The sequence below is a fragment of the Myxine glutinosa genome, chromosome 11 (genome assembly GCF_964187855.1).
Source record: "Myxine glutinosa chromosome 11, kmMyxGlut1.1, whole genome shotgun sequence".
NCBI classification, from domain to species: domain Eukaryota; kingdom Metazoa; phylum Chordata; class Myxini; order Myxiniformes; family Myxinidae; genus Myxine; species Myxine glutinosa.
In genome coordinates, this window is record NC_136271.1 from 130,491,965 (window position 1) to 130,519,753 (window position 27,789).

General features: G+C 48.6%; 3 protein-coding genes across 4 annotated transcripts in view; 2 read left to right on the forward strand and 1 right to left on the reverse strand.

Annotated features, from left to right (window-relative positions):
• Positions 1-11,746, reverse strand: part of SLC41A1 (solute carrier family 41 member 1) — a 34,782-nt gene extending 23,036 nt beyond the window's left edge. Inside the window, exons 1-2 of the mRNA XM_068131070.2 lie at positions 11,587-11,746; positions 383-1,084 (exon numbers count right to left, since the gene is read on the reverse strand). Of these exons, the coding sequence (XP_067987171.2) occupies positions 383-802 (420 nt within the window). The 5' untranslated portion in view covers positions 803-1,084; positions 11,587-11,746. The remainder of the gene's footprint in view (positions 1-382; positions 1,085-11,586) is intronic.
• A 1,115-nt stretch (positions 11,747-12,861) lies between these two features.
• LOC137436870 (uncharacterized) lies at positions 12,862-21,561 on the forward strand. 2 transcript variants are annotated; one of them, XM_068131068.2, is made up of 4 exons: positions 12,862-13,017; positions 16,686-16,769; positions 19,045-19,178; positions 20,279-21,561. In XM_068131068.2, the coding sequence occupies exons 1-4, from the start codon at positions 12,912-12,914 to the stop codon at positions 20,522-20,524; spliced, it is 570 nt and encodes a 189-aa protein (XP_067987169.2). In that variant the 5' UTR covers positions 12,862-12,911; the 3' UTR covers positions 20,525-21,561. The 2 variants fall into 2 exon arrangements, with proteins under 2 accessions (XP_067987169.2, XP_067987170.2); XM_068131069.2 differs by lacking the exon at positions 12,862-13,017 and adding an exon at positions 15,670-16,373.
• A 4,431-nt stretch (positions 21,562-25,992) lies between these two features.
• LOC137436869 (calcium/calmodulin-dependent protein kinase type 1D-like) overlaps positions 25,993-27,789 on the forward strand; it is a 92,679-nt gene continuing 90,882 nt past the window's right edge. The window contains exon 1 of the mRNA XM_078787118.1: positions 25,993-26,116. Coding sequence (XP_078643244.1) covers positions 26,019-26,116 — 98 coding nt within the window. The 5' untranslated portion in view covers positions 25,993-26,018. The remainder of the gene's footprint in view (positions 26,117-27,789) is intronic.

The following is a 27,789-nucleotide window of genomic DNA, read 5'->3' on the forward strand; positions in this document are numbered from 1 at the left end:
CCATTTACAAGGTAAATGTAATCCGAGGTTCAAACATCTGACTTCCATGGTGGCAGACCCACTCGACCGATTTCACTTAAAAGGGCATAAAGCAAGGCGTTGAGGAAGTTCGCTCTACTTTAGGAAACTTTCAGGCCACGCTATAGATATAATGGATGGACGCATGAGACAGGTACAGAGCATACCACTGGTGATGCAGGAAGCATCCCAGTAGTGGGGGTATGCATTACCTCTCCTGGGTTTTGGGCAATACAATAATTCCATCACAAGTGAAAGGGAAAACAAGGAAAAGGTAAAATTAGTTTTAGGAATGCAAAGGGGCACAATACATAGCGAGTCAAGCAATGAAGAAATACTAAGGAGAATATGTTTATGGGCTCACCTGGACGATGTCCAGGACCATCCCTGCCGCTACAGTGCCAAAGCCCGCCAGCAAGAATGGCACCAACACCTGCACGCCAATCGAGAACGCCGTCTCACTGTTCTTGTGAACTCCAGCGTCCTCACTGCCACTTTCTGCATCCTCTTCGCTGAATTGGCTAACACAGCTGCCATTTTCCAGCAGTAATGCGTCCTCGCTGTCATCTTTGTGTTCCCTCTTGCTTGGTGCAACCACAGCTTTCAGGTCACAGTCGTGAGTGTCACGTACAACGTCACCATTCAAAAGCAAACATCCTGGGTCCTGATTAATCTGTGGGTGAAGTAGCTGTGCAGGCAAGTCGTAGACGGAAGGTGTCATACCATTACCCATGTGTGAACCAAGATCCCCTTCCTCATCCGTTGAAGATTGTTTTGGTACCATGCTTACATGCCGATGCACAGGTCAGAATCACTTCCCCAACGTTCGCAGTCCTTCGAGTTCAATAGAAGTCAAGGCAACTGGCCGATCAGGCAGGCTCTTCTGAAGAATAGCAACAGTGTATACATGAAGTCTAAATGATGATGATTAGGAGGAGGAGGTTTGAGAAAGGGAATAGAAATCGAAGGCAGGCAGAGGAGAGAAAGCCAATTTGATAAGGCCTTGGATGAAGTTGTCTCCAATTAAATCCAACGCAGTTGTCTTGCTTCTTTGGCTTAAAATTGCCTGGTAGGGGAACAGGGAAGATGAAAAACGACACAAAGAAAAATCAAAGGGTTATTGAGTATGACCGAGGCCTTAATAAATGGTCAAATCCACTGCAGCCGATGGCTGTGGCTTCTCATTTACATTTACAGTGAATCCACAGAGTTTAAAGAAATTTATAATAGAACGAGTGAGGTACCCGTGCTATGTACAGATGGGAAGCCAAAAGCAAACAAACAATGCGGAATCGGCGAATGGGAAACAATGAACCAATAAATTCCACATTCCTGTGCCACCTTCAGTCGAACCTCAGACATGGACAGCCGGTTCGTGAAAGACTTGCACAAAAAATGTACCCCGTCTGAATGGTTCTATCCCCAGTCAATGGCGAATCTGCATGTGGCAAATCCGCGAATGTCACGGTTAGAAAGTAGAAACCCTCACGTCATTTCCCCATTCATATTTTAACTCGATATCTCTGTTTTCGTTCCAAACAGCATCATTCCAATCATACATTTATACTATAACAAAATATTGTGTTAATCACGATTGCATTGAGATATCTAACCAGCCCATGGTCATTATCTGTTCACTTCTGGATTCGGGGCAGGTTCGTATCGAGCCAATTTAAAAATCAGAATTTTATTTAGGAATTTATGAAACCTCATACCTACCTTACAACAACCGCTGGGACCCCAAAACGTTCCACAGAAGGTTTGGTGGGGCTAGCCCCAAAACTGAGGGAGTAATTTTGGGGATGGACAGACAGACATTCCTGTTTTATAATATAGATATATATAATATTTATTTATTTTAGGAAAATATTTAAGGGATTGAAGGAGGGCTCACAATGCCAGAAGTTAAAGAAAAAAGGTGGGGATATGGGTAAGGGATGTTCTCTTACAAGGAACTTAAACACAAGAGGAGGCCAATTGGCACATCAAGCCTGCGCTTGGGTTTCCGACCAGATGGTGTGTAGAAATTGTGTTTGATTGTATCGTTAAAGCATCAGTCACATTTGCCCTATGGCTAGGATACGGCGGCCGTACCCCCCCTAAATTGACAGAAACGTGCGGCGGCCGCAGAGTTTATGAGGTGGCCCCAGGGTGGCCCTAGGCCTAGGGCATATGGCTATCTTTTACAGGCCGTAGAGGTCGCCGTGGAATTATAGCGCGGAGTTATAACTTTTTTCATTTCTAGGGTGGCCGTAGCAATTCGACAAGCCGTAGCCATGACGACGATATACATATGAAAAAGAACTCTTATATATACCCACTCGTTACCGTCCGTCTGGCCGCACGTTCGCCTTAGGGCCCCCCTGCGGTCGCCTTGCGGGCACCTTGAGGCTACCTTGCGTCTGCCTTGAAAATTATATGGCCGCCGCAGGGACGCCCTAAGGTCACCGTGCGACATCAAATCAAAGACCGTACGGCACCCCCACGTTTTCGGTCTCCACAATTTCTAAATACCCCGTGCGGCTACCCGAAAAATAAAAACATATGTGACTGCTACATTGTGTGACCGTGGAAATACTGCGGCCGCCCTATAATTGCTAGTGGCCGTAGATTTTTTAGACCCTACGGCCGCCGAGCCAAATGTGACTGAAGCATAAGCAACATCCCCAGCTTTGCCTTTTGGCATTGTGAGCCCTCTCTATGTGAGGATAAAAATACAACAACGTTGCCATTCCTGGGAGTATCTCATTCCTGCACTATTTGAACATCACACTTGTATCACACAACCCCCCAAAACACAGCACAATCACGTTTTAAGACTATGATTAAATGGTTGTGCCCCTCACCAAACGCTGACCTGCTTGATGCGAGTTATGGTTCATTCATGAGATTTATGCAAGAAAGGACCTGTTAAGTTAAATATTTATGACATTTGAAGTAAATATACAGGGTGTCCACAAATTACTGTTCCAAATTCAAACCACAACTAGAACGGCACTCTGTAGGGCGCATACCTTCGCCAAGCTGAACAGTTTACGTTTTGCATCCCGCCGATAGGCCGGATCTGCACCCAGAACTGAAACAAAATCTCATCGGCTTGTTCTTGTCATAGACCCAACTCATCCACCGAGGTTTGCCCAAATCCGTCCACAACCTTTTCAGATATGCTGTTATGTATCGTTTTTGGCCCTATCTCTCAATGGTGAAGAATCACTCAAAATTATCGGATGGATCCAGATCTTCACCAAAATGACACACCTGAGCTCCTCACCACATACAAGGCTTTCATCCGCAGCTCAATGGAATACTGTTCTCCCCTCTGGGCCGGTGCTCCTGCCTCACACCTAGCTCGGCTTCACGCTGTTGAAACCAAAGCCTTCAGAATCATTGGAATCTCCTGCGATGAAGCTATCTCCGAAGGCCTTTCACTTACTCGCCGCAGGCAGGTTGGTGGTCTTTCTGTCTTCTACCGACTCCTCTCCGGCCTTGCTCCCCCAGCTCTCTCTGGGCTCTGTCCCCCCAAATATTCCTCCAGGTCGCACAACATCTGCCAGCAACCCTCTTATGGTTAAACTGCCAAAATCTCGGCTCTCTGCTCACCTTCACTCCTTCATTCCCCTTTTCTCCCGCCTCTGGAGTGAACTCCCCCACTCCCTTCAATCCCACTCCTTCCTCCAGGTCTTTAAAACAGCTGTTCACCACCATCTCTTATCTTCCCCCATCCAAAACCTTGATCTTTTCTACCCCCGCTAATACACCCCAGATACACTTTTTTGAAATTCCAACTTCTTTCCTGGAAGTCCTTGCAGTGTCCATATGTTTTATACCTCTCCCACCTCCCCTCAAACCCTCTCCCTCCTACATTTCTCTCGATGTCCCTGCTCTCAAATGTTGTGTTTGTGTCCTTCCCCTCTCTCCCCATATTGTCTACCGCTCCTTATTTTGTGTTTTATGTGTCGTTTTGACTTTTTGTGTGATTAATGTTAGCTCTTTCAAGAGCCTCGATCTTGTACACAAACAAAAAATAAAAAAAAATAAAAAATCTAATCAATTGGTCTTTGGCAAGGGTAGAAAATATCATCACCAAGCACAAGTGGTGAGGATGTTGAACGCGTCCGTGAGTCATTTGAGCGCAGTCCCAGCAAGTCCCTTGGGATTCAAAGGATGATCTTGACAAATCTTAAAAATAAAACTGAGGGAAATGTTCTTTCAGATGCAGCAAACAGCATCATTGTATTTCATTTCATTATTTATTACAGTTTGAATTCGGAATGGTAATTTGCAAACAATCTATTATCATTACAGCCTGCCCCTCCCCCTTCTGTATATAGTCGAGGCTGATGGAAGAGATAACAGAACAAAACGAACAGTAGGGGGGGGGGGGGGGGATGCAAAAGGACGACATAGAGGGAAACTTAGACAAACATTGGGTGTGGGGAGGAATGGAGGGCAGGAAAGGATGCATGGGGTGGACAAGATGGATGCAGAAAGAAACTCTCAGGAAGGAAAAACTGGAAATTTGGAAGGAGGTGAGATTCGGGGGGGGGGGGGGGGGAGGGAGGGGGGTGGGGGAGGGTGGTTAGCGAGGGTAGAAAAGATCATGGTTTTGGATTAGGGATGATCTGAGATGATGGTGAACAGCTGTGTTGAAGACGTGGAGAGAAGAATGAGAGGAGTGTGTGGAAGTTTGTTCCTCAGGCAGGAAAAAAGTGGAAGGAGTTAGTGGAGGTGAGCAGTGATCCTGGATTTTGGGAGTGTCACCAGAAGGGGGTTGATGGTAGACTGCATACAGTCTGCAGGAAAAGAGGGGGGTCACAAAGGACAGAAACAGCAGAGGGTAAAATACGAGAAAGGAGGCGGTATAATTCATAGAGAACAGTGACCTGTCTATGATGGGAAAGTTATAGGCACAGACTATATCGGTAGGCCCAAGCTAAGCAAGGGGTGAGGCAGGGGAGCCAGCCCAAAGGGGGGAGCAGTACTTCATAAAGCTGTGAATGAAGGCCTTGTAGGTGGATAGGAGTTCACGTGTGCCAAGGAAGGACTTTGCACAATGGAGGATGTCCAGTTGGTGACTGGCTTTGGAGGCAAACTTTGAAATATGATTTGCCCAAGAAAGATTGTGCCTGGTAGTGAGACGCAGGGTTTGGGTGATGGAACATCCTGAAGTGGATTGCTAAGAAAGTAAATGGGAGGAGAAGGGGTTGCCAGACGGTCCTTTCAGAGGAGAGATGGGGGGGGGGGGGCGAGGGGGGGGAGATATATATATATATATATATATAGTGAGTGTGAGATTTGTTGGGATTGAAACACATTCCAAGTGTTTGACCATCTTGTGATTTTGTCAAAGTCTGAAGCGAGGGATGAGGCTGCTGCCTGCCTGTCTGTCTGCCTGTCTGTCTGTCTGAAGGATGAGGAATGTCACAGCAGAGGGTGGAGTCATCAGCAAATAGATGGAGGATTTTCCAGAGGGTCAGAGAGATCATTGATGAAGATTAGGAATAGCACTGGGCCCAGACGCTGCGTTGGGGCACTCCAGCCTTGACAGGGAGAGGAGATGAAAGGATTCCGTTGACTGTCACACGTTGGAAGTTAGTAAGCCATGACATGTGTAGAGTTGGCCTTGTATGCCATAAGCATAGGGGTTTGAGAGCAAGATGGGATGCAAGACCGTTTCGAAAGGACGAGATATGTCCCGAGAGACGGCCCTGATCTCGTTTCTGACATTGACGGCCTCCATACATTGTAGGGTGAGTAGAAGCAGCATGTCCAAGGTGGAGTGACCGTCTGAAACGAAGTTGGTCGTCTGAGACGAGATTGAATTGGTGGATTGGTCTGTCTGTGAGCAGGATATCTCAAAAGGTTGTGGACGGATTCCGAAGAAATTTGGTGGAAAGGTTGCGTGTGTGACAAGGAAGAATCGATTCAATTTTGGTGAATATTTGAATATGGATTCGGATACGAGGATTATTTAATTTTTAAGCGATTCTTCACCATTGAGAGATCAGACGAATGACATTTTAAAACGTTATCGATGAGTTGTGACTAAACTTGGGAGACTAGTTGGTTCGGTGACAAGAACAAGCCGATTAGATTTTGGTTCAGGTCCAAATCCAGATCCGGCCCATCATTGGGATACAAAACAACCTGTTCAGCCTGGCGGAGGTATGCGCTCCACCGAGTGCCATTCCAGTTTAGTATTGCACTGATGTTTGTTGATTTCAAAGCAGATGGAAGGTTAACTAATGCAAATGACAGGGTGAAAATGACAGAGAAGAGGTTGTGCAAGAGCAGCAGAGCAGGTATTTAGGAAACGTGAGCCGATCCCATATGGGACAGTTGCAGTCAGGGTCGAGGGTTGCCAGAAACTTCCCCACCTTCTCAGGTGTAAAAGACAGAGTCCAGGAGCAGTTGGGTACGGCTGGGAAGGTGGGTACAAAGAGTGAGGGGTTGGGGACACAGGATTTGGAAGCAAACACAAAATTGAGGCATTCGGCCTTCTCATTGGCGGAGTCGGCTTTCGTCATCGGCTCTGAACATCTCTCCCCTCTCTCCCCTCTCTCCCCTCTCTCCCCTCTCTCCCCTCTCTCCCCTCTCTCCCCTCTCTCCCCTCTCCCCCCTCTCTCCTCCCTCTCCTCCCTCTCCTCCCTCTCCTCCCTCTCCTCCCTCTCCTCCCTCTCCTCCCTCTCCTCCCTGTTTATCACAACCACCCCACGACAACACTACTCCACATACCTCAAGGAAAAAAGCATGGCAACTTCTCAAACTTCCTTGTGTGATCTCATATTTACGACCCTCCAGAGCTTGTGAAGGGGTAAAGGGGGGAGTCGCCCATGTAATAATGGCCCATGGTGCGTTATGGTCTCGTAAAGCACAATTTCCTGCTTACAGACAGACACAGACATACAGGGGTGAAAACAAAACCTCCGTCCACCTTCGTTGGCGGAGGTTGTTCTTGTTTTGTATGCAGCCTGGGGCTGCTGGTTGCATCATTTCTCTGGAAGCACGTTTGTGCCACTGATGCAGTGCCCCAATTACCAGTGAGCTGCTGCTGAATTTGCCGACCTCGGAAGGATGACGGGCTGATCCAACCCACCTGGTGTTAATTCAACGATCGACCGGGATTCAAACTCAAGGCCTAAGATCCCAAGCCGGCACCCTAACTGCGAAACCAACACCAGGCTTATGATGTTACATGAACTTGTGAGTTATATTGAACCGAAAACGGGAAAGAGCAAAAAGATAGAGAAGATCCCCCCCCCTCCCCCCCTTCCCATGCCTCCACCCCCCAAGCCCTCTCCCTTCCACACATCTCCCTGCTCTCAAATGTTGTGTTTGTGTGCTTCCCCTTCTCTCCCCATCTTGTTTTCCACTCCCGCTTTTTGTGTATTTTGTTTGTCTGGTTGATTTGTTTGTGAAGTAAATGTTAGCTCTTGCACGAGCCTCGATTCAGTATTAAAAAAAGAAAAAGAAAAAAAAAAAGACAAATGATACACGAACAAATTGCAAGTCTCGTCTCTGATACCAACCAATCATGAGAGCAAGCAGGTTATTGAAGTGGATGTGCAACAGTGGGGCAACTTCAAACAAGAAATCTGCTCCTGGGGGGAAAAAATTAATCAAGGGAATCAATGTTGCCCTCGTGCGTAAAATGTGTCGATGATGATAAACCTTCTCCAGCGTGGAATCAAACACAGTCATACGAGCTCCACATCGTCCAAACATCAGCTCCGTCAAACTCAACATCTTAAGCCGAGTCTGCACTGGTGGAACGGCGAGACCTTGAAACCCAGGTGACCAAAGCCACACAGAAAGAGGTGCCAAGAAAGGTCAACCAACACTAACTCGTCAAAAAATGTTCACCGTTGACTGAAGAGGTTCAAACAAAGAACGAAATTGGGGGGAAAAGGGAATAAATGTTAACGGAGAAAGACTAAACAACGACTTCGCTGGCAGAGGGCTTTGGCTTGATTCCAAAGAGTAGTGAAGAATCAAAAATCACCAAGGAGAGTATAATTTGGACTGAGATTTGGAATATCAGATTGAAAAGGGCATGATGAAGATCGAGGCATCATGTTCACCTGCTCGGTAAAAACAAAGACATCGGAAATGATGATTGTGAGAGGAAGAAACCAGGAATTACCTTTACTGAGGCCAGGAATTGGGGGAAGTGGTATGAAGAGTTGGGGGATGAGGGTGTGATGAAATGGGGCGGATGAGTGGGTTACAAAGTGGGGGAATGAGTGGGTCACAAAGTGGGGGAATGAGTGGGTTACAAAGTGGGGGAATGAGTGGGTTACAAAGTGGGGGAATGAGTGGGTTACAAAGTGGGGGAATGAGTGGGTTACAAAGTGGGGGAATGAGTGGGTTACAAAGTGGGGGAATGAGTGGGTTACAGAGTGGGGGAATGAGTGGGTTACAATGTGGGGGAATGAGTGGGTTACAAAGTGGGGGAATGAGTGGGTTACAAAGTGGGGGAATGAGTGGGTTACAAAGTGGGGGAATGAGTGGGTTACAAAGTGGGGGAATGAGTGGGTTACAAAGTGGGGGAATGAGTGGGTTACAGAGTGGGGGAATGAGTGGGTTACAGAGTGGGGGAATGAGTGGGTTACAGAGTGGGGGAATGAGTGGGTTACAGAGTGGGGGAATGACTGGGTTACAGAGTGGGGGAATGAGTGGGTTACAAAGTGGGGGAATTAGTGGGTTACAAAGTGGGGGAATGAGTGGGTTACAAAGTGGGGGAATGAGTGGGTTACAAAGTGGGGGAATGAGTGGGTTACAAAGTGGGGGAATGAGTGGGTTACAAAGTGGGGGAATGAGTGGGTTACAAAGTGGGGGAATGAGTGGGTTACAAAGTGGGGGAATGAGTGGGTTACAAAGTGGGGGAATGAGTGGGTTACAAAGTGGGGGAATGAGTGGGTTACAATGTGGGGGAATGAGTGGGTTACAAAGTGGGGGAATGAGTGGGTTACAGAGTGGGGGAATGAGTGGGTTACAAAGTGGGGGAATGAGTGGGTTACAAAGTGGGGGAATGAGTGGGTTACAAAGTGGGGGAATGAGTGGGTTACAATGTGGGGGAATGAGTGGGTTACAAAGTGGGGGAATGAGTGGGTTACAATGTGGGGGAATGAGTGGGTTACAAAGTGGGGGAATGAGTGGGTTACAAAGTGGGGGAATGAGTGGGTTACAAAGTGGGGGAATGAGTGGGTTACAAAGTGGGGGAATGAGTGGGTTACAAAGTGGGGGAATGAGTGGGTTACAGAGTGGGGGAATGAGTGGGTTACAATGTGGGGGAATGAGTGGGTTACAAAGTGGGGGAATGAGTGGGTTACAAAGTGGGGGAATGAGTGGGTTACAAAGTGGGGGAATGAGTGGGTTACAAAGTGGGGGAATGAGTGGGTTACAAAGTGGGGGAATGAGTGGGTTACAAAGTGGGGGAATGAGTGGATTACAGAGTGGGGGAATGAGTGGGTTACAGAGTGGGGGAATGAGTGGGGGAATGACTGGGTTACAGAGTGGGGGAATGAGTGGGTTACAGAGTGGGGGAATGAGTGGGTTACAGAGTGGGGGAATGAGTGGGTTGCAGAGTGGGGGAATGAGTGGGTTGCAGAGTGGGGGAATGAGTGGGTTGCAGAGTGGGGGAATGAGTGGGTTGCAGAGTGGGGGAATGAGTGGGTTGCAGAGTGGGGGAATGAGTGGGTTGCAGAGTGGGGGAATGAGTGGGTTGCAGAGTGGGGGAATGAGTGGGTTGCAGAGTGGGGGAATGAGTGGGTTGCAGAGTGGGGGAATGAGTGGGTTACAAAGTGGGGGAATGAGTGGGTTACAAAGTGGGGGAATGAGTGGGTTACAAAGTGGGGGAATGAGTGGGTTACAAAGTGGGGAATGAGTGGGTTACAAAGTGGGGGAATGAGTGGGTTACAAAGTGGGGGAATGAGTGGGTTACAAAGTGGGGGAATGAGTGGGTTACAAAGTGGGGGAATGAGTGGGTTACAAAGTGGGGGAATGAGTGGGTTACAATGTGGGGGAATGAGTGGGTTACAAAGTGGGGGAATGAGTGGGTTACAAAGTGGGGGAATGAGTGGGTTACAATGTGGGGGAATGAGTGGGTTACAAAGTGGGGGAATGAGTGGGTTACAAAGTGGGGGAATGAGTGGGTTACAAAGTGGGGGAATGAGTGGGTTACAAAGTGGGGGAATGAGTGGGTTACAATGTGGGGGAATGAGTGGGTTACAAAGTGGGGGAATGAGTGGGTTACAAAGTGGGGGAATGAGTGGGTTACAATGTGGGGGAATGAGTGGGTTACAAAGTGGGGGAATGAGTGGGTTACAATGTGGGGGAATGAGTGGGTTACAAAGTGGGGAATGAGTGGGTTACAAAGTGGGGGAATGAGTGGGTTACAAAGTGGGGGAATGAGTGGGTTACAAAGTGGGGGAATGAGTGGGTTACAAAGTGGGGGAATGAGTGGGTTACAGAGTGGGGGAATGAGTGGGTTACAGAGTGGGGGAATGAGTGGGTTACAGAGTGGGGGAATGAGTGGGTTACAGAGTGGGGGAATGAGTGGGTTACAAAGTGGGGGAATGAGTGGGTTACAAAGTGGGGGAATGAGTGGGTTACAAAGTGGGGGAATGAGTGGGTTACAAAGTGGGGGAATGAGTGGGTTACAAAGTGGGGGAATGAGTGGGTTACAAAGTGGGGGAATGAGTGGGTTACAAAGTGGGGGAATGAGTGGGTTACAAAGTGGGGGAATGAGTGGGTTACAAAGTGGGGGAATGAGTGGGTTACAAAGTGGGGAATGTGTATTTTGGGGGTGAGGGGAGGAGTGGGTTATAAAGTGGGGAATGAGTGGGTTACAAAGTGGGGGAATGAGTGGGTTACAAAGTGGGGGAATGAGTGGGTTACAAAGTGGGGGAATGAGTGGGTTACAAAGTGGGGGAATGAGTGGGTTACAAAGTGGGGGAATGAGTGGGTTACAAAGTGGGGGAATGAGTGGGTTACAAAGTGGGGGAATGAGTGGGTTACAAAGTGGGGGAATGAGTGGGTTACAAAGTGGGGGAATGAGTGGGTTACAAAGTGGGGGAATGAGTGGGTTACAAAGTGGGGGAATGTGTATTTTGGGGGTGAGGGGAGGAGTGGGTTATAAAGTGGGGGAATGAGAGAGTTGATTGGGGGAACGGAGGAATGAATTGTGGGAATGGGGAAATTAATTGGTTGAGTTAATAGTAAAGGTCATTGGGGGAATGGTGTGTGGTGTGTGGTGTGCCAAAGGGGTTTTGCTCAACAAGACATATTTGTACAAGCAGTTGAAACCCGATAGTGATAACAAATGAAAAGTCAGAAAGACCTTGATGTCACATTAACCGGGAACAAAACCACGCGGATGGAGCACAGAACCCTCTACATCCAGTGGGAGCCCCAGAGCAGTAAACACCACCTTATCGGAGAGGAGCCCCACCAGCACCACAATATACCCCCTGTAGGTGCTGCTCGTCTGTGGTCACACGTCGCCGGCATTTGGCCACGATATGCACTGCGGGTACCTCGGGCCCCTCAGGGCGGCACGACACGTACCCCTCAGCCTGTGCCAGGCTCCCGATCCCACGCGCACCAACATGGGCATCGCATTGTCCGTGTCCGCCGTACCAGTGCAGACTCCACCGTGACGAGCCACACGCAGCCCTCGCCGACAAGCGGAAATCCGGATTCGGGGGTGGAGCGTGTATCGTGACGCGTTTCGCTCGGAGGCGGGGAACAACGTCACGTGTTACGTCATCCGTTACAAGGCGTGGATTTTAAACTTATGGATAAGGACATTGTTCTCGTGTTACTTCCGGCCCTCAAGCGTTAATCGGCCCATCGGTGGAATCTACGTCACATGCCACGCGTTTCGGTACCACGTGTCCGATTTGGGTTGGGAGTGACGTCACTGAGCTGTAACGTCGTCCTGGCTCTTGCATTGAAGTTCATTGTTTTATCATCACTATTGGTATTACATTATTTATATCGTTAAACTCCTAATATATCAACATGTTCTCATTTGCCTTCATTTGGTCTTTTTATTATTTTAGTTTATAAGTCGAAGAGACAAGATTTAATATCTAGTCCTTGTGTTTATATCGTTTACATTTTAAAGTCTTTAGTATCACTCAACCAGGATTCGAACCATTGACTTTGTGGACTCAGCCCGGAGTTTTGAACCTTCTTCTTCTTCATGCATTGTGGGTTCATATCATTGGCCGTTCGTGCTTGTGGGCGTTCCTTCTTCTTTCAGTCTGATGCCCCTGAGCCAAGGCTCCGCGTCCGCACTCCGCAGTCGACCTCCCCATCATGGCGCACCTTCACCACTCGCTCCACCCTCACCACTCGCTCCACCCTCACCACTCGCTCCACCCTCACCACTCGCTCCACCCTCACCACTCGCTCCACCCTCACCACTCGGTCCACCCTCATCACTCGGTCCACCCTCACCACTCGGTCCACCCTCACCACTCGCTCCACCCTCACCACTCGGTCCACCCTCACAACTCGCTCCACCCTCACCACTCGCTCCACCCTCACAACTCGCTCCACCCTCACAACTCGCTCCACCCTCACAACTCGGTCCACCCTCACCACTCGCTCCCCCTTCTCGCTCCACCCTCACCACTCCTCACCAACCTCACCACTCGGCACTCGCTCCCCCTTCACCACCCTCACCACTCGCTCCATCATACACCACTTGAAGCGAAACCCTCCATGGAAAACTCATCCTCAAATCTTCAAAGGACAATGTATTGCATTTTGTGACTCGTTTTATTATATTTTCCAAAAGAAAATAAATTCAGTCGCAAACTCTGACGACGTTAAGTATCACGTGACGTGTTCCGCCGGGTCAAAGATCGAGGAGGCCCGAGGAGATGGCGGCGCCCATTGAGATTGGTTGTGCGAATCGCGGGGTTGGTTCCAAATCGGCTCCTCTCTCAACAAACTCAAACGACCTTTTAAACGTTGGAAACATCCCGAGTGAGTTCTCTCTTCTTTCCCTGGAGTTTGGATTTCCTCTTCGGATTGGGGGAGAAAGCGTGCGAGGCAAGGTTGGAGAATAACGGTCCACAACCGACGATGCCGTGTATCCCCGTTCGTGGTTCCAGTATTTGTGGGCTCGTCACCTTGTTCTTTCACCTCTTACTACTTATCCGGTGTGTGTTTGTGTGTAGGGTGTGTTTGTGTGTAGGGTGTGTTTGTGTGTAGGGTGTGTTTGTAGGTGTAGGGGGTGTGTGTATGTAGGGGGTGTGTGTGTGTGTAGGGGGTGTGTGTTTGTGTAGGGTGCGTTTGTGTAGGGTGCGTGTGTGTGTGTGTGTGTAGGGGGTGTGTGTGTGTGTAGGGGGTGTGTGTGTGTGTGTAGGGGGGGTGTGTGTGTGTGTGTGTAGCGGGTGTGTGTGTGTGTAGCGGGTGTGTGTGTGTGTAGCGGGCGTGTGTGTGTGTGTGTAGGGGGCGTGTGTGTGTAGGGGGCGTGTGTGTGTGTGTAGGGGGCGTGTGTGTGTGTAGGGGGCGGTTGTGTGTGTGTGTGTAGGGGGCGTGTGTGTGTGTGTAGGGGGCGTGTGTGTGTGTAGGGGGTGTGTGTGTGTGTGTAGGGGGCGTGTGTGTGTGTGTAGGGGGCGTGTGTGTGTGTAGGGGGCGTGTGTGTGTGTGTAGGGGGCGTGTGTGTGTGTGTGTAGGGGGCGTGTGTGTGTGTAGGGGGCGTGTGTGTGTGTGTAGGGGGCATGTGTGTGTGTAGGGGGCGTGTGTGTGTGTGTGTAGGGGGCGTGTGTGTGTGTGTAGGGGGCGTGTGTATGTGTGTGTGTGTGTGTGTGTGTGTGTGCGTGTGTGTGTAGGGGGCGTGTGTGTGTGTAGGGGGCGTGTGTGTGTGTGTAGGGGGCGTGTGTGTGTGTGTAGGGGGCGTGTGTGTGTGTGTAGGGGGCGTGTGTGTGTGTGTAGGGGGCGTGTGTGTGTGTGTAGGGGGCGTGTGTGTGTGTGTAGGGGGCGTGTGTGTGTGTGTAGGGGGCGTGTGTGTGTGTAGGGGGCGTGTGTGTGTGTGTAGGGGGCGTGTGTGTGTGTAGGGGGCGTGTGTGTGTGTGTGTAGGGGGCGTGTGTGTGTGTGTGTAGGGGGCGTGTGTGTGTGTAGGGGGCGTGTGTGTGTGTGTGTGTGTAGGTGTGTGTAGGTGTGTGTGTGTGTAGGTGTGTGTGTGTAGGTGTGTGTGTGTGTGTAGGGTGTGTAGGTGTGTGTGTGTGTGTAGGGTGTGTAGGTGTGTGTGTGTGTGTGTGTGGGGTGTGTGTGCATGTGCGTGTAGGGGTTGGGTGAGTGTGCGTGTAAGGTGTGGGTGTGTGTGTAAGGTGTGTGTGTGTGTGCGTGTCAGGGGTGTGTGTGTGCGTGTAGGGGGGGTGTGTGTGTGCGTGTAAGGGGTGGGTGTGTGTGCGTGTAAGGGGTGGGTGTGTGTGCGTGTAAGGGGTGGGTGTGTGTGCGTGCGTGTAAGGGGTGGGTGTGTGTGCGTGCGTGTAAGGGGTGGGTGTGTGTGTGTGTGCGTGTAGGGGGTGTGTGTGTGCGTGTAGGGGGTGTGTGTGTGTGGGAGGAGGGGGTGTGTGTGTGTGTGGGAGGAGGGGGTGTGTGTGTGGGAGGAGGGGGGGGTGGGTGTGGGAGTAGGGGGTGGGTTTGGGAGGAGGGGGTGGGTGTGGGAGTAGGGGGTGGGTGTGGGAGGAGTGGTGGGTGTGGGAGGAGGGGGTGAGTGTTGAGGAGGGGGAGGATGAGGGGGGGTGGGAGGGGGGGTGGGGTGTGGGAGGAGGGGAGTGTGTGTGTGTGTGGAGGGGTGGGTATGTGTGGAGAGGGTGGGTGTGTGTGGAGGGGGGGTGAGTGTGGAGGGGGGGGGGGAGGATGAGGGTGGAGGAGGGGGAGGATTAGGGTGGAGGAGGGGGATGAGGGTGGGGGAGGATGAGGGTGGGTGTGGGGGTGGAGGGGGGTGTGGGGTGGGTGGGGGAGTAGGGGTGGGTGGGGTGTGGGAGGAGGGGTGGGTGGGGTGTGGGAGGAGGGGTGGGTGGGGTGTGGGAGGAGGGGTGTGTGTGTGGAGGGAGGGGGTGTGTGGGGGTAGGGGGTGTGTGGAGGGAGGGGGTGGGTGTGTGTGGAGGGAGGGGGTGGGTGTGTGTGGAGGGAGGGGGGTGGGTGTGTGTGGAGGGAGGGGGTGGGTCTGTGTGGAGGGAGGGGGTGGATGGGTGTGGAGGGAGGGGGTGGGTGGGTGTGGAGGGAGGGGGGGGGTGGGTGTGGAGGGAGGGGGTGGGTGGGTGTGGAGGGAGGGAGGGGGTGGGTGGGTGGGTGTGGAGGGAGGGGGTGGGTGGGTGGGTGGGTGTGGAGGGAGGGGGTGGGTGGGTGGGTGGGTGGGTGTGGAGGGAGGGGGTGGGTGGGTGGGTGGGTGTGGAGGGAGGGAGGGAGGGGGTGGGTGTGTGTGGAGGGAGGGGGTGGGTGTGTGTGTGTGGAGGGAGGGTGTGTGGGAGGATGGGGTGTGTGTGGGAGGAGGGTTTGTGTGTGTGTGTGTGTGTGGTGTGTGTGTGTGTGTGTGTGTGTGTGTGTGTGTGTGTGTGTGTGTGTGTGTGTGTGTGTGTGTGTGTGTGTGTGTGTGTGTATACACACACGTGTCGACCATATGCGGCGGGGGTGGGAGGATGAAGTAATTCCAACCTTTATCTTGTGGCCCTTATTCCCGCCCACTGCCCCCTGCAATTTTGGTTGAGATTGGACAAGTAACGACTGAGTGTATCGGCCACAGACAGTTAGATAGCAAATTGTGTATTTTAGTACGACTAGAAACATCTGCTGTCTGCGATTATAATTATAATTGACAAACCTTAACATGTCTCCATTTCGGTGGATCGAGGTGCCTCGAGTCTCCCCAGTTCCTCATGAAGGGTTAACCGCATTCCCCCAGAATGATGTTAATCTTTTGCAATTGATGACCAATCGAACTACAAAGCGTCCCAAAATGCGAAACCCGTCCGTGTCCGCTCTGTACTCGAACTAAACGTGACGAAGACAGCAGCTTAAAAAATCGAAAGTACAATTTAATAATTAGTTTTCTCCATACAGTATTCTCATTAAAGAGGTTTTTTTGGAAAGTTTGATAAAAGCTCAGATAGTAATACATGACGCACACCAGAATCTGGTCGTCATCACCCAATGATGGCAAAGCTGTTCACAGGGTACAAACCGAGTACCAGCTGCTTCGTCATTTGATCTTGATGTGAAGGTGGAGACACTTTCCTGTGTCCTTTGTTGATGGCCCAGGTGTCTGTTGACCTGTGGTTTCTCATTTTATTTTTTCATGAAACATGCAGCACGTGTGGTGTCACCCCAGGTGGGTCTCTTTTGGAGATGTCGACCTTGCAGATATGACCTTCCTTTCTGAACTCGATATTTTGCATTTTTCTTAAGAGATCATGAGGGAAACCATCCTCTGATTGGTGAGCTGGACAGTTTTACTGAAATACAGACGCTCCGTGTGAATCACGTCTAGTTCCCTCCGCTCTTAGACTTTGTTCCTTCCATAGCAAGTCCAAGAAGTACTTGTTCTTTCATTAACCCCCTTCACTAACTCCCTTGGCTTGGGGGGGTCAGAATTTTGAGTCATGTGAGTAACCATAACCCCGTTATCTTTGTCTTATTTCAGCCTATCCGCAGTCCCTGCTGATCACTCCAAAGTGTTTGAAACGCCATAACATGACAAGAATTCACAAACCACCACCAAACGAAGGTGATTTTTCCTTTACCGTGACTCCAGAACGCTTTGTTTTTATTGGAACATCTGGACTGATCATGATGTTTTGGGGTTCGTGCAGCTTTGTCCTGGGGGAACTTTGTATCCGAGCTACATATCTGTTCACAGTGTCGATGGATGAGACCTACCGGGACTTGTGACAATATATTTATAATTTACGCATTGGGTGAAGGAGAAGTAGGGGCTTGGTGAAAACTGATGAAAAGAAGAAAGGGAATGTGGAGTGCAAAGCAATAAAACCTTCGGCCACACCAACCGATTTCTACCAACATGACACAACTCTATGGTCCACGGGATAATCGTGGAAAGTTGCATTGGCCACGACTCACCAAGACATCGGACTGGCCATTGTGGGTTCTTGAGCAATGAATGAATGAATGAATGATCGTTTTAAGGCCATTTTCCCCACTAGAGCAGGGGTTAGCCTTGCAGGCCTCATGACAATCATGGTTCCCTGTTTGAGGCAATGTTTTTATGGCCGGATGCCCTTCCTGACGCCAACCCTTGGTCGCCTCTTACGATGCGCAGGTATACGGTGTACCTATTCTAAACCGGGGTACACACCGGGATCATTCATCCCAGCAAGCTGGTACTCAATTTGCCGACCTCGGAAGGATGACAGGCTGAGTCAACCCCGCTGGCGTTAATTCAGCGATCGACCGGGATTCGAACCGAGGATCCTAGGATCCCAAGCCGGCACCCTAACCGCTAAGCCAACACCAGGCTGTGAGCCACAAAAACCAGAATGTGAGCAATGGTGGTCCCTATGGTTTGTGCGTGGAAAGTACACTGACCGGGGAAGAATGAAATAATTGCATGAGTGAAATCTCGCTAGAAAAGGTGTCTTGCCATTTTAATGGTTTCGCAAGTCAGGCGGGGGCGAAGATGCCTGAGTAAAAAGAAGAAGCTTGCATCTGGCATTGGTTTCTCCTGCTTGAAGGACTCGTTTGTAAAAATACAGTTTGCGTAAGTTTTGGACACTACATCGTACAAAGCAAGTTTTTCCTGCCAGAGCTGAATCGGCTCATTCTTGCGTTCTTCAGTCCAGAAGTTCACCATTTGATTCGAGAAGGCATTAGGCAATGTTGCTCTGTGATTGATTCACCGGGAGCGTGTTCATCCAGTCGCGTTGATGACGTCCATACGAACTACGACCAACTAAGATCGAACATGTCCAACATGGCCCAATACAACGCAACCTGATGTCACATTGGAAGAAATTAGTTGGTGTGGCCCTGGCTTAGAATTATTCTGGTGAAGCAGTGTAACGGGGATTCTGGTGAAGCCGTGTAACGAGGATTCTGGTGAAGCCGTGTGACGGGGATTCTGGTGAAGCCGTGTGACGGGGATTCTGGTGAAGCCGTGTGACGGGGATTCTGGTGAAGCCGTGTGACGGGGATTCTGGTGAAGCCGTGTGACGGGGATTCTGGTGAAGCTGCGTGACGGGGATTCTGGTGAAGCCGCGTGACGGGGATTCTGGTGAAGCCGTGTAACGGGGATTCTGGTGAAGCCGTGTGACGGGGATTCTGGTGAAGCAGTGGAACGGGGATTCTGGTGAAGCCGTGTGACGGGGATTCTGGTGAAGCCGTGTGACGGGGATTCTGGTGAAGCCGTGTGACGGGGATTCTGGTGAAGCCGTGTGACGGGGATTCTGGTGAAGCCGTGTAACGGGGATTCTGGTGAAGCCGTGTGACGGGGATTCTGGTGAAGCCGTGTGACGGGGATTCTGGTGAAGCAGTGGAACGGGGATTCTGGTGAAGCCGTGTGACGGGGATTCTGGTGAAGCCGTGTGACGGGGATTCTGGTGAAGCCGTGTGACGGGGATTCTGGTGAAGCAGTGGAACGGGGATTCTGGTGAAGCCGTGTGACGGGGATTCTGGTGAAGCAGTGGAACGGGGATTCTGGTGAAGCCGTGTGACGGGGATTCTGGTGAAGCCGTGTGACGGGGATTCTGGTGAAGCCGTGTGACGGGGATTCTGGTGAAGCCGTGTGACGGGGATTCTGGTGAAGCCGTGTGACGGGGATTCTGGTGAAGCCGTGTGACGGGGATTCTGGTGAAGCCGTGTGACGGGGATTCTGGTGAAGCCGTGTGACGGGGATTCTGGTGAAGCCGTGTGACGGGGATTCTGGTGAAGCCGTGTGACGGGGATTCTGGAGAAGCCGTGTGACGGGGATTCTGGAGAAGCCGTGTAACGGGGATTCTGGTGAAAGCTGTGTAACAGGGATTATTGGATGTGTGTGTTGTGCGCAGTGCTGACAAGGCTGAAGAGCTTTTTGCCAAAGTTGGCAAATGCTAATGAGGCATTAAGTCGGAAGATGGAAAATCTTTCTCCAGATGATTTTGACATCGAGAACGTGCAAGAAGATACAGAAGTCATTGAGATGGTACCTTGTGAAGCCCTCCACTTTGTTAAAGCAGTTGTGATGCAATATCTATAATTCCTGTTGGAACCTTCAAAGCATTTTGGGATGGCAAACAATACTGCCTCTTACTGGGTAGTGTGACATCTGTAGAAAGTCCCCATTCTTTTTTAGCTCACCTGAAGCAAAAATTGTTCAGGGGAGGTATTTAGCATCGCTGGGGCATCCACGAGTTGGGCAGAGAGTCTCACAGTGAGTCTGGCAGGCAGTCAGTCTGGCAGTATGATGTAAACACTCGGAACTTCTTCAAAACTACACACAATTTCGATGAAATGACCACAACCTTCATGAACCATGATGTACTAAAAAAAATTCACGGCATTAAATAAATCGGGATCTAAGGGGGTGGACCGGGATCAAAGTAGGTCCAGGTTTGACCCCGCAAAATAGATGCAGTCCTGTATTAGCTTTCTTCTCCGAAACTACACACATAATTTCGATAAAATTTGCCCACAACCTTCAACACCCGTCATGTACTAAAGTTTGTTCACAGCATTAATAAATCAGGGGTTTGCCCCCCAAAATAAGTATTTACTTTATTCTACGTTACATATTTTGTGGGTCATCTACACCTACCAGTGGCTCCCTGGTCTACCAGGTGAGCCCTGGGGCATTGCCCCTATTTTAAAAATTTCAATATTCCGATATACCATACTCTGTGTTACAGAGCGTTGGTTCTGCCAAAGTACTTTCTTGGCAAGAGTCATGCTGGGCAGTTTGCCATCCCTCCCAGCAGTAGTTGAGGCAGGAATTTGGAATTTGTTCACGGTACCGGCGATAACTCGCCTCCTCTTCACAAAGGAGACCGTGGGATCTTTAACGCCCACCGTTTAATGCTGGCAGACAGGATACCAGTTTAACGTCCATCCGAGAGGAGACGCACTCATTTAATCTCTCTGCCTGTGAAAAACCGGGATGACACTTTGTAGCTCGGCTGGGATTCAAACTCAGGCTAGAGGGCTTCGAGGCGAGTGTGCATACCTCTAGGTCTAGGCCATCCTGTCAGCCTTTTAAATGTCACTTAAGTTTAATGTACCTTGTTTTATAACTCACCCAACCCACAGAACATTGCTTTGTTTCCTGCTGCCAATGGGGAGGAAGAAGAAGAAGAAGAAGAGGATGAGGAGGATGAGGATGAGGAAGAGGATGAAGACGACGAAGATGACAGCTTTACTGATAATCTCTCATTTCATGGACTAAAAGAAGCAGATGAGACTGTGTTTGACAAAGTCACGAAAACTAACTTGAGGTCAAGTCTGCCTTGCAGTCAGAAATGTGGGATTGTTGAGATGGCGGAGTACATACCCTAAATACCAAACTTGGGGGGTGTATTATTACAAATTTTAAAAGTTTGTAATAATACGTGCCTCCTTGTTGATGTAACTTTTGTGCTGTCTAATGTGGATTACACAATCATGGAGACATCCAATACCAGTTGACTCGTTCTGATGGCATAGTTGTGGTACATGTTGGAAAACCATTTCTTGCCTCGACAAAAACAACCACAAAATCTAATTTGGTTCCTCCAATCACAAAAACCTGGTGCAGATGAATCATGTTCCAGGTGGTTACTTGCCCTAATGGAGGCCGAAATCAAATAGGTGGATGCACACCTTGGTGTATTATGCATTTCCAATAAAAGTGTCCCACAAGTTTTTATTGGATATCATACATCTGGGACTGGTAAAAATCTCGTTTTGGTGATCTCAGCTGAGTACTATCCTCATGATGTGCTGTAAACACAGTTTCCAAGGTCAACCATCGCAGTTGATTTTCCAAATGACCTGAAGTGAAATTTGCCATTTCCATATGGTGCATATAAAAGATGGGGTTATTACATTCAGCCCACAGTCTGGCATTCCTGTTTCCCCTACTGCTCCCCCAACACAACTGCTGTTTCCCTCACCACTTCCCCATCTATCCTACAGTCCTCCATTTCCCCCATTCCAACCACTGCTGCCTCCTCCACTCGCCTGTGTCAATGACTGTATTCTCCCCACCACTCCCCTGTCCCTGCAACCAATGCATTTACCCCTCAGTTCCCACAGCTGTTACGTGGCATGCGCGCGCGCGCACACACACACACACACACACACACACACACACACGGATTCTGGTGTCCATGAATGTCCACACTCGCACATGATAATGTACATGGTAAATAACCATTTACTATTCAGTTATTTTTCTGTTGTATATTACCAAAATAACGCCAGGGGGGTTGACTCAGCCTGTCATACTTCCGAGGTCAGCATGAGTTGTATATGAGTCGGTGTATATGAGTTGTACAAACTGTGAGCGGTATTTTGAATGTTTGAATAAAAAAAATTGTGAATCCGATAATTAATTTGCAATTGGTCGCTGGCTTTGACACCAATACAGATTTTTATTACGGACCCTCGGCATCAAAAAACGACGTTTTTTTTTTTGTTTTTTTTTTTGTATACTGAATCGAGGCTCGTGAAAGAGCTAACATTTATTTCACAAACAAATCAACCAGACAAACAAAATATACAAAAAGAGGGAGCGGAAGACAAGATGGGGAGAGAAGGGGAAGCACACAACCACAACATTTGACAGCAGGGAGAAGTGTGGGAGGGAGAGGGCTTGGGGGCAGGAGGCGTGGGAAGGGGGGTGGGAGAAGTATAAAACACAAGGGGACCGAAATTAGCGGGGGTAGAAAAGATCAAGGTTTTGGATGGGGGAGGATAAGAGATGGTGGTGAACAGCTGTTTTAAAGACCTGGAGGGTGGAGTGGGATTGAAGAGAGTGAGGGAGTTTGTTCCAGAGGCGGGAGAAAAGAGGAGTGAAGGTGAGCAGAAAGTCTTGATTTTGGCAGTTTAACCATAAGAGGGTTGCAGGCAGATCTTGTGCGACCTGTAGGAATATTTGGGGGACAGAGCCCAGAGAGGGCTGGGGGGGCAAGGCCAGAGAGGAGTCGGTAGAAGACGGAAAGACCACCAACCTGCCTGCGGTGAGTGAGTGAAAGGCCCTTGGAGTTGGCTTCATCGCAGGAGATTCCAATGATTCTGAACGCTTTGGTTTCAACAGCGTGAAGACGAGCCAGGTGTGAGGCGGGAGAACCAGCCCGTAGGGGAGAGCAGTATTCCATAGAGCTGCGGATGAAAGCCTTGTATGTGGTGAGGAGCTCAGGTGTGCCAAGGAAGGACTTCGCACGACGGAGGATGCCCAGTCGGCGACTGGCTTTGGAGGCCAGATTTTAAATGTGGTTTTCCCAGGAAAGATCATGGCAAATAGTGAGACCCAAAAGCTTGAGTGACAGAACTTCTTGGAGAAGATTATTCAGAAAGTGGATGGGAGGGTTTTCCAGTCGGTCTTTTCGGAGAGACATCGTAAGAGTGCGAGATTTATCAGGATTGAAAGACATGTTCCATTTGTTTGCCCAGTCTGTGATTTTGTCCAGGTCTGCAGAGAGTGAGGAGGCTGCAGACTGCCGATCTGAGGCAGTCTGTAGTCTGTATATCGAACAACCCATTTAAAATGTAGCGTCTCGCCACCATTAAAGCATTTTAATTGGATCAGATGTGGCAATTAATGTGAATTGTTGCTCCCAGCTTGCCGGCTCAATGACAGAATACGCAATTTGTATTTTGCCATCTCCATCCCTTGCCCCGTTTATAATCCCGTTGCGGGTAGAATTCAGAAAATAATTTTAACGAAGCTGTTCTGACAGACTGTTACCATCTTTTTGCTTTCAATTGCAGAGATGGTTTTGGGTAAAATATGTTATTTTGAAATTATCATGATGATGGGTTCAACTCAAATATATTTAATTTTCATGCACAATTTAGGTCAGGGGGTCACTGTACACACCAACTCCCAACTCTACTTTGATAAGTTTGGTAAGTATGCTATGTTTGGTAAGTACATGTTCCTCAGGATCTACTGCGTGAGTAAAACGATGTCAACATTTATTTCAAAACGAATTGCACATTATAGAAGTACACAGTCAAGCTGTCATTCATGCACAAATGTAGAATAACAATGACATTTACTTCAAATAACTCATAAATGGATACGATCCCTTTTAAGAAGTGAAGAGACGAACTGGAGCTGGATGGTCAGTATTTGGGAAATTAAATAATTTAATGACGAGCAAACTGCCCTTTTATCTGAAAATAGAAAGTTTACAATTAGTGTGATCAACAGCGATGACATGGACCAGTGAAACATGGTCTCTGATGAAGAAGATGGAGCAAACATTGTCATCCCACAAGGAGACATGGAAACATGGTCTCCAATGAAGACGATGGAGCAAACGTTGGTCATCCCACAAGGAGACATGGAAACATGGTCTCTGATAAAGAAGATGGAACAAACATTGATCATCCCACATGGAGCCATGGTCTCTAATGAAGAAGATGGAACAAACATTGGCCATCCCACAAGGAGCCATGGAAACATGGTCTTTAATGGAGAATATGGAACAAACATTGGTCATCCCACAAGGAGACATGGAAACATGGTCTCCAATGAAGACGATGGAGCAAACGTTGGTCATCCCACAAGGAGACATGGAAACATGGTCTCTGATAAAGAAGATGGAACAAACATTGATCATCCCACATGGAGCCATGGTCTCTAATGAAGAAGATGGAACAAACATTGGCCGTCCCACAAGGAGCCATGGAAACATGGTCTTTAATGGAGAATATGGAACAAACATTGGTCATCCCACAAGGAGACATGGAAACATGGTCTCTGATGAAGAAGATGGAGCAAACATTGTCATCCCACAAGGAGACATGGAAGCATGGTCTCCAATGAAGACGATGGAGCAAACGTTGGTCATCCCACAAGGAGACATGGAAACATGGTCTCTGATGAAGAAGATGGAACAAACATTAATCATCCCACATGGAGCCATGGTCTCTAATGAAGAAGATGGAACAAACATTGGCCGTCCCACAAGGAGCCATGGAAATATCGTCTCTAATGGAGAATATGGAACAAACATTGGTCATCCCACAAGGAGCCATGGAAACATCGTCTCTAATGGAGAAGATGGAACAAACATTGGTCATCCCACATGGAGCCATGGAAACATGGTCTTTAATGGAGAATATGGAACAGACATTGGTCATCCCACACGGAGCCATGGAAACATTGTCTCTAATGGAGAATATGGAACAGACATTGGTCATCCCACATGGAGCCATGGAAACATAGTCTCTAATGGAGAAGATGGAACAAACATTGGTCATCCCACATGGAGCCATGGAAACATGGTCTTTAATGGAGAATATGGAACAGACATTGGTCATCCCACACGGAGCCATGGAAACATTGTCTCTAATGGAGAATATGGAACAGACATTGGTCATCCCACATGGAGCCATGGAAACATAGTCTCTAATGGAGAAGATGGAACAAACATTGGTCATCCCACATGGAGCCATGGAAACATTGTCTCTAATGGAGAATATGGAACAGACATTGGTCATCCCACATGGAGCCATGGAAACATAGTCTCTAATGGAGAAGATGGAACAAACATTGGCCGTCCCACACGGAGCCATGGAAACATGGTCTCTAATGGAGAATATGGAACAGACATTGGTCATTCCACAAGGAGCCATGGAAACATCGTCTCTAATGGAGAAGATGGAACAAACATTGGTCATCCCACATGGAGCCATGGAAACATGGTCTTTAATGGAGAATATGGAACAGACATTGGTCATCCCACACGGAGCCATGGAAACATTGTCTCTAATGGAGAATATGGAACAGACATTGGTCATCCCACATGGAGCCATGGAAACATAGTCTCTAATGGAGAAGATGGAACAAACATTGGTCATCCCACATGGAGCCATGGAAACATGGTCTCTAATGGAGAATATGGAACAGACATTGGTCATCCCACATGGAGCCATGGAAACATGGTCTCTAATGGAGAAGATGGAACAAACATTGGTCATCCCACATGGAGCCATGGAAAGTGTTTTGAGTTGAGAAAATAAACGAATAGTCACAGATAGCTGCAAGTTGTCATATGTTTATTAAATAAGTAAATATGGCAGAATCCCGTCTCTTCCCTTATATTCTGACCCTCCATGTTTTTTCCCTTCCTATTTGTAATTGTGTGTGTAATGTAGATATTGCCATCAATGGATGATGCAAACACACATGTTACATGAGTTAAATGACGTGCAGTACACAGTCAAAGGAGAATGATGTCATGCGGATCCGATGGTGACCCCACACACAGACACACCTGTTGTCCTTTACACCAACCGGGCGGGATCGCAGCGCCAATCGGTTCACCTGCAGTGAACACAGAACTGATTATGATGATGGTCTCAGGGATGGAGTGGTCGCGGGGATGAAAAAAGGACACAATGGGAGAGGAGAGAAGAGGTAGTATTGTAGTGAGGAATATGGTACGTGGGTCGGAGTGATGTACGGGGAGGGATCACGAGATGTGGAAATATCTATTTATTTATATGTATGTATAAATAGGAGGGATGAGGAACGAGGGGAGCTGGGGAGGAATGATGAAGAAATTATAGATGATGAGGATGAACAATGGCAGGAAGAGATGAACTATTGTGGAAGAAGGATGAGCGAGGGTAGGGATGGTGGAGTAAGAGGAGGGATATAACGAAAGGAGGAGGAAGACCAGGTATGATAGAGATTACAAAGGGTGGAGTAAGAGGAGGGGTGGAAAGGATGGAGGAGGAGTGAATAATGGATGAAAATAGGGAAGGAGTGATAGCGAAATCTGTGAAAAAGGGGCGTGTCGTTTAGCGAGGCTGCGCACAAGACTCCACAACAGACATGATGTCTCAAGCAAAGGACGAGGACGCTGAACATTCGTGGAAGAAACTAATCGACGATATAAGCAAAATATTCACCTTCAAGGAGGTTCTTGGAACGTGAGTACCGGTACATGTTTGTTTTTACTTGTTCGAGCCCTTTATATAATTTCCACGCCTTGTCCGCATGATGAGACCCCATAGAGCACGCGCAACATCGCGCAGCCCCCTAGATTCATTCATCATGCACATCGATTAATAATACCATACTACTGTATATTCACTATGATTTATATGTACATCGATTATAATACCATACTACTGTATATTCACTATGATTTATATGTACATCTATTAATAATACCATACTACTGTATATTCACTATGATTTATATGTACATCTATTAATAATACCATACTACTGTATATTCACTATGATTTATATGTACATCTATTAATAATACCATACTACTGTATATTCACTATGATTTAAATGCACATCGATTATAATACCATACTACTGTATATTCACTATGATTTATATGTACATCTATTAATAATACCATACTACTGTATATTCACTATGATTTATATGTACATCTATTAATAATACCATACTACTGTATATTCACTATGATTTATATTGTTACAGACACGACTTTGATGTTAAGGTGGGCCGAGCGGAATGGCCGTCGTGTCCGCACAAATTACCCGACTATACTCGACGTTGACGAAGTCGCGCTACGCTGGCTCAATAAGAAAAAGAAGACACCCGGCTGGATTACAATAACACAATACGACACCAAGGGTTCAGTTCTCAAGACCTCCGGAGGAGATTATATTCGTACGGAAAGGTCAGATTACAGGGGCTAGAGTTATAATCACAGAAAGACAGGCACTTAGACACACTCTTATATTAACCCCGGACAGACGACAGACAAACGGGACAAGGCTGACTCACACGGGGGTTGATGAAAAGGACAGCGGGTATCGATGGCTCAAGGTGCACTCTTGGCTCAAAGCAGAATCGACTCGGTCCGGTCCAGAGATGCAGGGAGGTCACAGCGCTCGGAAGGCGACGTTCTTTCTCCAAGCTGAGGCGCATCTGACGTCACATCCGGCGCGGGGCCGCGTATATCCGGCGGGGAGTGACACGCCCTCGGCTCGTTAGCTCCGCCTCGTGGAATCGGCACGTTGCTTCTCATTGGGTGCGTGCGGGGGGTTTACCAGGCTCCGCCCTTGACGAGGAGCTGACAAGGAGCCCCTTCGTGGTAACCCCGTGGAGCGCATGGTCTATGGCGCTAATCGAGCCGGTGTGAGGACGCATCCTCCCCCGCTCCGCCGCCATCTCCTCTGTTGTTGTTGTAATTGTTGGGGAAGAAGATGGAAGGAGGTATGGGAAAGGTCCTAAACTCACTACTGATGCCATATAATCACATTCTGGTGCAACGAAGAGTCATAATTAATGGAGACGAGGCCTTAACTGACATAGATTAAGAATAACTAGGAAGATGTCCGAAAGTTGTCTACGTGTGGTGCGGTGGACCTGGGCACGACATTTAATGGGGGAATAAGGGGAAGGTCGGCTCTACTGATTGTTATTTACATGCAATGGGACTAGGGAATGGGGGATTGGGGAAAGTTGGGGAGTATTGGAGAAAATAGGGGAATATTTACAAGCGGATATGGAGGCCAAATTCCATATTCGCAACATTGCACCCTTCTCTACCCTCGGGGCGTCCCGACCCGATAAATTTTTACCTACTTTAGTGTGGCACGCAATGTAGTTCCCT